This window comes from Urocampus carinirostris, chromosome 17, assembly GCF_059441175.1.
Source record: "Urocampus carinirostris isolate Australia breed hairy pipefish chromosome 17, RoL_Ucar_1.0, whole genome shotgun sequence".
NCBI classification, from domain to species: Eukaryota; Metazoa; Chordata; class Actinopteri; order Syngnathiformes; family Syngnathidae; genus Urocampus; species Urocampus carinirostris.
Genome location: NC_142365.1, coordinates 30,658,117 through 30,670,026, shown reverse-complemented (window position 1 = coordinate 30,670,026; position 11,910 = coordinate 30,658,117). Strand labels below are relative to the sequence as shown.

At 41.3% G+C, this 11,910-nt stretch overlaps 1 protein-coding gene across 1 annotated transcript in view; it reads right to left on the bottom strand.

Annotated features, from left to right (window-relative positions):
* Positions 1-3,643: 3,643 nt before the first annotated feature.
* The window catches only part of LOC148349774 (solute carrier family 22 member 4-like), a 35,558-nt gene continuing 27,291 nt past the window's right edge, over positions 3,644-11,910 (bottom strand). Inside the window, exons 10-11 of the mRNA XM_088320634.1 lie at positions 5,770-5,905; positions 3,644-4,556 (exon numbers count right to left, since the gene is read on the bottom strand). Of these exons, the coding sequence (XP_088176760.1) occupies positions 4,484-4,556; positions 5,770-5,905 (209 nt within the window). The 3' untranslated portion in view covers positions 3,644-4,483. The remainder of the gene's footprint in view (positions 4,557-5,769; positions 5,906-11,910) is intronic.

Genomic DNA, 11,910 nt, shown 5'->3' with positions numbered 1-11,910 from the left:
ATGGTGCCGCGCTAAAGGGAATGTCAACAAAACAGTCAGATAGGTCAGTCAAACTTTATTAATAGATAACAAACAAGCTTTCCACAACTCTTTTCACTCCCAAAATGAATAAACAGCCGTTTTATTATTTTCTCTGAGGTAAATAATTTTCGTGACACATATTTAACATCTTTGAACAACAGCAAGGCATAACATTTTACTTTTCCTCCATTTAGTCAACACGAGAAAAAACGTCTGATACTGTTATGGTACATTAAACGTTAGTGCAATCGCAATATAGTGACACTCGTAATGTGCAAAAACAATAACAAGTGCAAAAGAATAACAATAAAGCAATAACATAATAACTGTAACATGTAAAACGTAAACACCACTACTGAATTCTTTAATGTTAAGTTCCCATGCCAGCGCTGTTGCCTTCATTCGAATAGTGATTGTACTGACACTTCTACTTGCTGCTCTTTGTTCAACAAACCACTGTTCAAGTGTGTCCTCTAACTGTGGCCATCTCGCTTTATTGCCACTGAAACTTTGTTTAGTCTTCTTTACTTGGCGCAGCTCATCCTCATGCTTCCTCCACTTCAACACCATCGATTCATTAATGTTAAACTCTCTTGCTGCTGCTCTATTTCCGTGTTTTACTGCGTGACTCCGATTTAAACTCATCGCCTTGAGTTTAAACTGCGTTGTAAGCGTGTCTCTTAATAGGAGCCATTTCAGAGAAGAGAATCGTTGTTTAATATTTCCCAGTATGCACAGCGCACTTCTTCTTCTATGCTAAAAATGGAGTCGGTGGCTGCTTACCATAAGTTGCGAGACCTGTCGCGGCTTAATATTGATCCATATATAAAGCGCACCGGATTATAAGGCGCATAGTCAGCTTTTAAAAAAACAAAAAAAAACAAAACAGATTTTAGGTGCGCCTTATAGTGCGGAAAATACGGTACACGGCAGGGTAGCTGGCTACTGACGGGGGCTAATTGGAAGCAAACAAAACAGAAAGCCCCAATGTTAACGGAGAGCTAGCCAGAAAAAATTATACCAACCGTGACACATGCGGCGAAAAACACAAACGAAAAGCCGCAATGGCTTACCTAAAAGGCAAACAAGGAATGCATGCTGTAACGGCGGCAGGTAAACTTACCTCACTTGGGCTTTTTGAAGACAGGGCAGGCAAAGTACCCAATTATCCAAGCAGCAATGAGTGGTATACAATCGCTGTTCACTACAATCCCTGTCTGTTTCGGAGGTTGCCTTAAAGGTAGTGTTAATGGAATTCACCATTTGAAAGTGTTGTGTTACTTAAATGGTGTCACAGCTCTACTGTATACAGGAAACAAGCCAGATGGGTAAACCTTTAGACTAAATTCCTAGAGTCCCGGGCGCGTGGCACATTTTGCAATATATCATATAATTGTGGGAAGATACACTATACAGTTTGTGCATAATTGGGTAACAACCAGACTTTTTTTTCAGTCAAACAATTATAAATACCGCGTTTGAATGATTCTTTCTCTTCATAAAATCGCTTGACCACTTATCATGCATTCTGGTAAAAAAAAAAACAGCTCTTTTAAAATATATTTTTGAATAAAAATGCATTATTAAAGCATGCAATTTAACTTCTGGGTGTTTAATTCGGTTCAGGAAGGCCTTGAAAGGAGTTAGTTTGTTAAGCAATTATTTTCAGGATTAAAACAAAAATACAATTTTGAATATCTAAGGAGAAAATGGGCTTTTCTAGGTGGATAAGTTTTTTTCAAAATGGGTTAGGGAACAGTTGTTGCCCATGCGGAAGGGGATGAGGAATTGCTGAATGTATGTATGGATTTCAAATGTTTTTGAGATGAAGTGTTTGAGGAGTATGTTGGGAGTGACAAGATTGGATAGTTTGAGAAATAAAATTGTGAGAGACAGAACTGGAGTAGTAGTAGAACTGACCATGCGTGTGGATATGAGAGTACTTGGTTTGTTTGGACACAGGGAGAGGAGGGATGAGGAGCGAATGTTGAAAATAATCTACAGAGCAGAAGTAAATGGAAGGAAACCAAGGGGAAGGCTGCGATTGACGTGGGTGGATGGTGTTATGACTGCACTGGAGGAAAGAGGTAGAAATGTAGTAGAAGCTAGAGCCCTTGTTGGCCATAGGAATGAGTGGAGAAGTGTTGTGAAAGGATAGTGGGATATTTTGACGCGTTCTAAGGGATGGGCAGGACATCGGGCACCTGTATGATGCGGCAGGGGTAAACCTGCGAAAGCTGTTGGGCCCTGCTGTCGAACAAAAGAGTGTGTTGTGTCAATCGGACCCGAGTGACTTGTGTCCCGTTTCATCTGTAGGGATGAAAGCATGACCAACTTGGGTGCAGAGGTGCTGGGGTTGGCCATGGTCACCTTTTTGGTACTTTTTCCTTTTTTTCCTTTTCTTTGTTTTTGTGTATGTGTTTATCTTGCTGCCGGTCACCCCTCTCGAGGAATATGATAGATGTATGGATTTTTGTGTGGATGTATGCATCATACTAGAGTGCTGGAACATCTATAACTACATGGTAGAGTCAGATTCTGACTTGCTACAAAATACAAAATCTGATGAACGTACAGATCAGGCATGTCAAACATATGGCATACAGTCCGGCCACCATACATTTCTGAATATGTAAAAAAAAAAGTAAGTTTCTAGCTTATTTGTATCAAAAGTTGTGATGTTTTTGAAAATATAGAAACCAAATGCTCTTTCTCTCTGCTCGAGGGCAGTAGAGGTGCAAAAGAGCTGACATCCAGCAAAGTTTGTATCCATGTTTGGGACAACTTTGTGAACAGCTGTTCTCTGTGATGAATAATAAAGTATTTAGAAAAAAACGACGGCTAAGGTTAACAAACAAACATTTGAATGACATTGTTGAATGTCTTACTACTCACTATTTGACACCTGATATTGATGCAGTTTTAAAGGCAAAACTATGCCAAGTCTCAGCCAGCAGCAAGTAGAATGCAGGATCGCAACGAAAGAGAAGGAAAAAGGTGTGATCACAAAGAATTTTTATGCACAGATCATTAAAAATAAGATTCATCTGGTTTCAGTTTAAATACAATATTATGCAGTATTTTCTTAAAACTACTAGGTTGGCCTTACTGAAGGTATCAGATGTTATCACCCGTCCACTGCTAAAACTTATTTTGTATTTCTTTTTATTTGCTTCAATGCAGTGTAAAAATTGAAGAAAAAATATTTTTATTCATAGGTCCTACACGAGTTAGTGTGGTGAGTTAGTTTAGATGTAAAGATGCATTTACCCATCTGTAAAATAAACAATTTGTTCGCACATTCAATGCCTGACATGAAATTTTTTTTTCTCCATTGTTTGGGAATAAATGTGCTTAAAAAAGATCATTTTTAATCCGTCTTATAATTTGCAAGGTAGGCTACAAATGTAGGCTGAATGATAAAGCATAGTACTGAAAGACAAAGCTAAATATTTGGCGTTGACATTTTTTTTATTGATCCGATTCACTTGAGAACAAAGTCCAACTCCTGCCCCTAAGCCAAACTGGATCATTCATTGAGAAAAAAATACTTAGATACCACTGTATTTGTGGTTTTTAACCTTTAAAATTGTTATTTTCCTCTTCTAAAACCGCAAATAAAATTCATTCATCCATCCATTCAAAAATGTAGATCTTATTTCATTATTAACCAAAACATTTTCTTTATTTTCACTGATTCATTACAGGCTCTATAAGGTTGGTTTACATAGTCAATAGATTATAGAACAATGATGATTGTATTTAGCATGTAAGGCTTTAGACACCTGAGCAAAAAAACAATCAATTTTGGTTTAGGATTTCTTTGTAAAAAGGCTTGCTTTTGGAGAACAAAACATTGGAACATGTAAACTGACACGTCTGCAAAAAGACTAAAAGCGCATCACCCAACATTTCGCTTCATACAGTACGTTGATGCCGTAACAGTAACAAAAACATTACAAATATTGTGCACATTGCAGTGCAATATTGTCCTTGGATAAAGGGACATGTGTAATAATTGACTACTAGATGTCGCTGTATAGTGTAGTGTAACCAAAAACAAGTGCTACAAAGCACAAGGAAGAGTGCAAACTACGTAAATTTAAAGTGACTAAACTGCACAAGGTTTTTTGAGCGTACCTTTAGCAGCAAGATGACGGAAAATCATGTCAGCTCCATCTAGGTGACACTCCAATTTTGAATTTTTTCATGATTTTTTTTACCACTGAGAGGCGCTAATTAATGCACAATGTCCCTTTGAAGTACCAGCATGTGTAAACAGCAACTGCATTTTGCTTCAATGTTTATAACATCAGAAACTAAGCTTGTGAATTGTCCAGATATTATATATTGCCATTCCAAGCAAAATATCAGGAGAAAAAAAGTAACACTGAAGTTTTTCCTAATATCCCCAGCCCTGTAAACAACAGTAATTCATTCCACACACTGTATTTTTCTTCCTTTAAGATTTAGGATTTTCCAAAGTAACAATAGCAACTGGAGTCTCTCCCTTTGAGCTGCATGGACACTTGATCCTGTGGAAGTGGATAAAATGTGTCAATTAAAATGTATAAAGCTTGAAATACCCTAAAAAAGAGAGTATTTTCGAGATGCACCATATACTGTAATTGACAATTGTCATGTCATGTCATGTTTATTTGTATAGCCCTTAATCACAAGGAGTCTCAAAGTGCTACACAGACCACAGATTATGATTACACCATCCCCTGATCTAAATCCTACATGAGGGCAAGAAAAACTCAAAACCTCAACATGAGGTAAATTAGGAAACCTTGAGAAGGGACCGCACATGAGGTAAACCCCCGTACAGAATGACGAGGCAGTAACAAATACCCCCAAGATAGAACTGTATAGTTGCAGCAAAAAAGGCTCAAGGCTCGCATTTATTTAGTGCTGCTGTGATTAGCAAGCATTTTCATGTTTTTGTGTTGTGCCGTAGCGGCCAAAGCTTGTTGAATTGTGTGCTGGGGTAGAAACAATGCTGCTCATGTGATGTTTTCATTATTATTATTAGTAGTAGTAGTAGTATCATAAATATTACAATAGAGAAAATACCACATTTCTTAACGCAGGCCAATCCATTTATTTTGTTTTTATCATCTACATTCTAGATCCCCGGTGGTTTACTGTTTACACAGTGAATTATTATTATAATCATGATGATGATGATTATTATTACTAGTGTTATTATTGGGCTGTGTACGAGGAAATAGTCAGACATTAAGACGTTCCGTGGTACAGAAAAGGTTGCCGACCACTGTGCTAAACTATAAACCTAGTTTAATAAACATTAAACTATCAACAAATTCATTATTTAGATATTTTATTATCTTGTATTGCCCAGGTGCTTGGAATTCCAACGTCTGAGTGATTTCCGTGTTCCCTAAAATATTATTTTCAAGTTCATGGCACATGTGTGGCTGTCAAAACCAGTAGTTTCATTGTAATCTATTTATGTCTGTACCAGTACTGCCCTGTTATTTTTTTACAACGTCATAGTTCTGAAAATAGACAGAAAGTAAAACCAATGATGTGTGTATACCAGACCATGTCATGAGATTTAGACTATGATAAGGTGAAATGTGAAGTATATCCCCCACTCGTAAATGACATATTTGGAGAATTCAATAAGCCCTAAGTGGTCTCAAAAATTGGCCTGGTCAATTTCAAATGTGCATCGAGATGGTCATTTATTTGCATTCTGGGCATGGTGATTGTGAAACATACCGTTGTCTTTTGCGCATTTGTTGGATGGAGTCAGGCAGTGGTCGGCCGAAACTCTCTGGTAGGAGGACAGTGGCAAATGCAGCCAAAACTGCCAGACTGCCCAATATTATATAAGGCAGGAATGGCGAGATGGACCCTGTCAGAGCATCACATCATAGTTCGAATCAGTCAACAAGAGTAAATTGTCTGGAATAACCCGTAATCGTATTTCTCCTCTTAAATCTTTTTGCCCAGCATTTCACAATCGTGTCAGCTCCCTTTAAGTGAGCTTTCATGTTCATCTCATCTCATCTCATTAGCCGTACCGCTTATCCTCATTAGGGTCGCGAGGGCGCTGGAGCCCATCCCAGCCATCTCCAGGCAGTGGGCAGGGGACACCCTGAACTGGTTGCCAACATGTTATGTAGGATAAATGAAAATTTCTTGACCTATGAGTATTTTTAAAAAATCTGTTTTGTATGATACTTCATTCATTTTTGCTTATTTAAAGCAGGACTGTTTTTTTCACAACCAGGAAGCGCTAAAAATGTAGGGTGTCCCTTCAAGGCCTAAAATTACGTAAGAATGGTGTATTAAAAATCTTCATTATTATTTTGTGGGTTTCTTTTTAAGGGACTAAATAATAAATGGGATGCTGATTATAATTGGCCGATTATGAGCCTTCAAAAATCAGCCACAACGAATTGGCCGAGTTCATTGAAGATACCAATGTTTGATAGTTTGAAAGTTATTATGTTGAAAGTATCTTGAATGTACCATTTTGCTTGTGTATTATTAGCAACTAGCAAGTACTGTTGTTGCATCTTTTATAATTTGTAGTGATGTCCTTGTGAGAGGTAAGAGAATTCTCCGACCATGTTCCGTTGTGTGTCGTAAGAGGCGACAAAAGTGGAGGGAGCGAGGGGACTGGAGATCCTCTCCTCTCTATCTCTACTCCCTAAGAGACAGCAAGGCAACGAAAGGGGGGCGGGAGACCGAAAGGTCTCGCAAACCCTAGTTATAGGGTCATTAAATGTGAGAGGATGTGGAAGTAAAGCGACTGAGTGGAAGAAAGAGGAGATCGGAAGGATGATGACTAAAAGGAAGGTTGATGTGTTAGCCTTGAGTGAAACAAAGATGAAAGGAAAGGGTAAATTACAGCTTGGAGTTATGTATGGTAGAAGGTCTGGAGTTACGGGTGGACATGCTAGAGAAAGAGTGGCTGTGCTTGTGAGTGAGAAAGCAAAGGAAAAACCGGTGGAGTGGAAAGAGATATCTTCCAGATTGATGTGGGTGAGGTTGAAGTGGGGTGTAGAAGTATGGATGTTTATAATTGCATATGGACCTGGTTCAGAAAGAAGCGCTAAGGAGAGAGAGGAGTTCTGGAAGGACTTTTCGGAATGTGTGGCAAGTGCGAAAGAAGGGTGGAAAGTGGTAATACTAGGTGACCTGAATGCTAGAGTGGGTGATGAAACGGTTGAAAATGTGATTGTTAGATATCGAGTACCAGGAAGAACTAAGAGTGGGAAGAAATTGATTGAGTTATGTGTGGAAAATGAGTTGGTAATTGGAAATACATTGTTTAAAAAGAGGGACGTGGATAAGTATACCTTCGTCAGAGTGTATAGTGGCAAGATGGTGGACAGAGCACTGATGGATTATGTAGTGGTTAAGAAAGGGATGTTAAGTAGATTGTTGGATGTGCATGTTTACAGAGGTGAAATGAGTGGTATGTGTGATCATTTTTATGTGGAAGGAAAACTGAGAATAGATGGATCGTGGAGGGCTAGTTATAAGAAGAGTGTGAGGGAAGAGGTGAAAATGCCAGAGTTGAATAAGGCAGAAAAGGAAAGAGAGTTTAAAGAGAGGATAAGGGAAGAGAATGAACGGGTTAGTGGAAGAGAAATGGAGAGTGTGGAATTTGAATGGAAGTGGTTTAAAGAGGCAGTGTTGAGGAGTGCAAAAGAAATGTGTGGAATGAGAAAAGTTGGTCAAGGTATTAGGAAAGGAAGTGAATGGTGGAATGATGAGGTATCAGAGGCTGTGACAGAAAAGAGACGTGCCTTTGAGGAGTGGCTGCAAGATAAGAGTAGCGATGCGTATGAAAGATATAAAGTGAAGAAAAGGTTGGTAAAAGTGGCAGTGGAAGCAGCGAAAAGGAAAGCAAATGATGAATGGTGTCGAAAGATAGGAGTGAACTTTGAGGAAAGGAGAAAAGTGTTCTGGAAAGAAGTGAAAAGAGTAAGAAACAGTGAGTCTGGAAAGGAAGAGAAAGTGAAAGATAAGGATGGTAGATTGCTGGTTAGCGGTAGTGCAGTCAGGACGAGATGGGAAGAGTAGTTTGAGGAGTTGCTAAATGTGGAGGATGGGAGAGAAGTGATAGACAAGGCGATCGATGGTATGGAGAGAATGCCCGTGTTGGGTGATATAAATGTGAAGCCTGTGGAAACATGGGAGGTGCAAGAGGCAGTGAAAGAAATGAAAGGGGGGAAGGCACCTGGGTTGATTGGTGGTACTGCTGAAAGCCTGAAAAAAGGTGGCACAGCTATGATTGACTGGTTAGTACGCTTGTTGAATGTATGCTTTTTAAGTGGTGTGGTTCCTGTTGATTGGTGTAGTGCATGTATGGTGCCATTGTATAAAGGTAAAGGTGATAAGTATGAATGTAGCAATTCGAGAGGTATCAGTTTGATGTCTGTGCCGGGTAAGCTGTATGGAAGAGTCTTGATTAAGAGAGTGAGAGAAAGAACGAATGAGGTGGTGATGGAGGAGCAGAGTGGTTTCAGAAAGGAAGAGGATGTGTGGATCAGGTGTTTGCAGTACGACAGGTGTGTGAGAAATATTTGGACTTGGAAAAGGCGTATGACAGAGTTGATAGAGAGGCGTTGTGGCAAGTGATGGTGATGTATGGAGTGTAAGAGCATCTGTAAGAGTAGGGAGTGAGACAAGTGAGTGGTTCCCTGTGTTGACTGTTGTGAGACAGGGGTGTGTGATGTCACCATGGCTGTTTAATGTGTACATGGATGGTGTGGTGAGAGAGGTGAATGCAAGAGTATTTGGCAGAGGTGTAGACATGATGGACAACAATGGAACAGTGTGGCATTTAAGTCAGTTGTTGTTTGCAGATGACACAGCGCTTGTGGCTGATTCTGAGGAAACATTGCGAAGGTTGGTAACGGAGTTTGGAAGAGTATGTGATAGGCGTAAGTTATGTGTCAATGTTGGGAAGAGTAGGGTGATGAAGTGTTCACGTGATGGAGTGGGCATGACGTTAGAAATCAGGTTGCATGGACAGGTGCTGAAAGAAGTTGAAAGCTTTAGGTACTTGGGTTGTGATGTGGCTGCAGTTGGTGGATTGGAGTGTGAGGTATTGCACAGAGTGAATCAAGGAAGCAAGGTTTTGGGTGCTCTGAGGAGAGTGATGAACAACAAGAGTATGAGTATGGATGTTAAGAGGGGACTGTATGAGAGTGTGATTGTGCCGACTGTGTTGTATGGTGCAGAGACTTGGAGCCTGAATGCAGATTTAAGAAGGAAGTTGAATGTTTTTGAGATGAAGTGTTTGAGGACTCTGTTAGGAGTGACAAGATTGGATAGACTGAGAAATGAAATTGTGAGAGACAAAACTGAAGTAGTCGTGGAACTGAGCAAGCGTGTTGATAAGAGAGTACTCTGTTGGTTTGGACACATGGAGAGGATGGATGAGGAGCGAATGTTGATGAGGATCCACAAAGCAGAAGTAAATGGAAGGAGACCAAGAGGAAGGCCGCGATTGACGTGGATGGATGGTGTTATGAGTGCACTGCAGGAAAGAGGTCTAAATATAATGGAAGCTAGAGCTATTGTTGGTGATAGAAAGGAGTGGAGAGTTGTTGTGAAAGGATAGTGGGATTGTGGACGCGTTCTTAAGGATGGGCTGGGCACCCGTATGATGCGGCAGGGGTAAACCAGTGAAAGCTGTCGGGCCCTGCTGTTGAACAAAGGAGTGTGTTGTGTCCCCCTGACCCGAGTGACATGGCCGCTTTCTGGTGTCCCGTTTCATCTGGAGGGACGAAAGCATGACCAACTTGGGTGCCGAGGAGCCGTACTTGTTTGGGTGTTTGGGCAATTGGGTTGGCCATGGTCCAAAAAATTTTGTGTGTGTTTTTTTTTTTGTCATTTATTTCCCTTTTATTTTCTTTGTTATTGTATGTGTGTGTCTTGCTGTCGGTCACCTCTCTTGAGGGATATGACCAAGGTAGATAGATAGATAGATAATGATAATAATTTGAAGTTCACGATAAAACCAAACACATACGTATTTGTTGTAAGCTTCGCCGATGTGTTTTATGTATTTTATGATTCTCCAATAACTCCTGATATTTCCAAACACAATAACCCAGTGTTTCTTATTAGCAGTGGTGGGCTGTTAGGACCTCGAATGCCTTCTATTTGCTTTAACCAATTAGATTTTGAGTTGGCATAAAAGGACCCTTCTAACTGCCGTAGGGAAACTTCACCACCAACTATGATTGGTGCCAGCCGCTGTTAAACCTGAAGAGGACAAAGAAAAGTGATTGGCTAGTGATAGAGTGTATAAAATGATCGGCTTGGGATAGATTGTATTTGCCAGAGCTAGTCAACTATATCTCCAGCGAGCTGCACAAGCATATACAATGGGACCTCGCTACTTCGCGGTTTGACGTTTGCGGCTTCAGAGCTTTGCGGTCTGTAATGGTTAAAAAAAAAAAAAAAAAAAAAATATTTTTTTTGAAGGGGCGTCGCTACTTTGCAGATTTTCACTTTTTGCGGGAATCCCCCTCGGCCGACGACCCTAGCACGGCGCGCCGTTCTTGTTTCCCGGCGCGCGGCTTCGGTGCGGCTTCCGCTTCGGCGCCCCCCCCTAACTCCACAGGTCCCCCCAGCTACCCCTTTCCCCCCGGCCGCCCGCCCGTCGGCCGGAGCCATCGAGGGCCGTGTAGCACGCGCGTGGGACGCTGGCAGAGGCCTCCGCGCCAAGCGCCCGGCCCGCTCGGCTTGTCGCGCCCGAAAGTACCCGCGCCGCGGGTTAGGGGCTCGTTCGCGGGAGCGACCGAACGGCACCCGCGGTGCGGCATAAGTAAAAACCCTGTCGTGAATTTGTCTCCGATCGTCTTGGGTGGACGTAAAATCGCCCAGCTGTACGACTCTTAGCGGTGGATCACTCGGCTCGTGCGTCGATGAAGAACGCAGCTAGCTGCGAGAACTAATGTGATTTGCAGCTGCGACTGGCTGGCTGGTGTCCCCTGCCCACTGCCCGGAGATGGCTGGGATGGGCTCCAGCCCCCCCCCGCGACCCTAATAGGGATAAGCGGTGCAGATAATGAGATGAGATGAGATTTAAAAAAAAAAAAAAATTCTTTTTGAAGGGGCGTCGCTACTTCGCAGATTTTCACTTTTTGCGGGTGGTTTTGCTCCCCATTAACCGTGTCTAAAAAAATAAATAAATAAATATATATATATATATATATATATAATTTTTTTTGGGGGAAGGTGAGCCGCTACTTAGCGGATTTTTACTTATCCCGGGTGGTTTTGGTCCCCATTAACCGCGATAACCGAGGTCTTACTGTATATTGTTGTATTGCTTTTATATTGGCTAACCATTTCCCCCTTGGATAATGGGGACAAAGAAAGCCAAAGCCCAGGGCCAAAGCCCAGGGCCATGGCCCCTCTGCGAGGAAGTATGGCGCATGCCAACCATGAGCCCTGGATGGTCCTTGGATCAGTCCCTCCCTGTCGTTTAGCTAAGAAGTCAGCAATATCAGTCTCCAAAAAGCTAAAAAGATCCGTCTTTCTTCGTGGAACATGTGGTCCTTCCCCCCATGAGAGGCCTTTGCTTCATAGGCAACACGAAAAAAAGAACCTAACATACAATTCTTGATTCTGAGTAAGACAACTCCGAAGCACGCAAGCCTGTCCCAACCGGAGCAAGCAGGAACTTTCATTTCGGGGACACGATGAAAGCACCGGATCCAAAAACAAAGGAAACTATGTGGAGCTGCTTTCTCTCATTGCTGAAACAAAACAGATTTACATTACTGACCACAAATTAGTGAAGAAAGAAGGATGGGTTTTGTGTATAAATAAAAATGATTTTTGGTGTAGCTAGATTCCTAAATAAGTTTGCAATTTTATTATTGA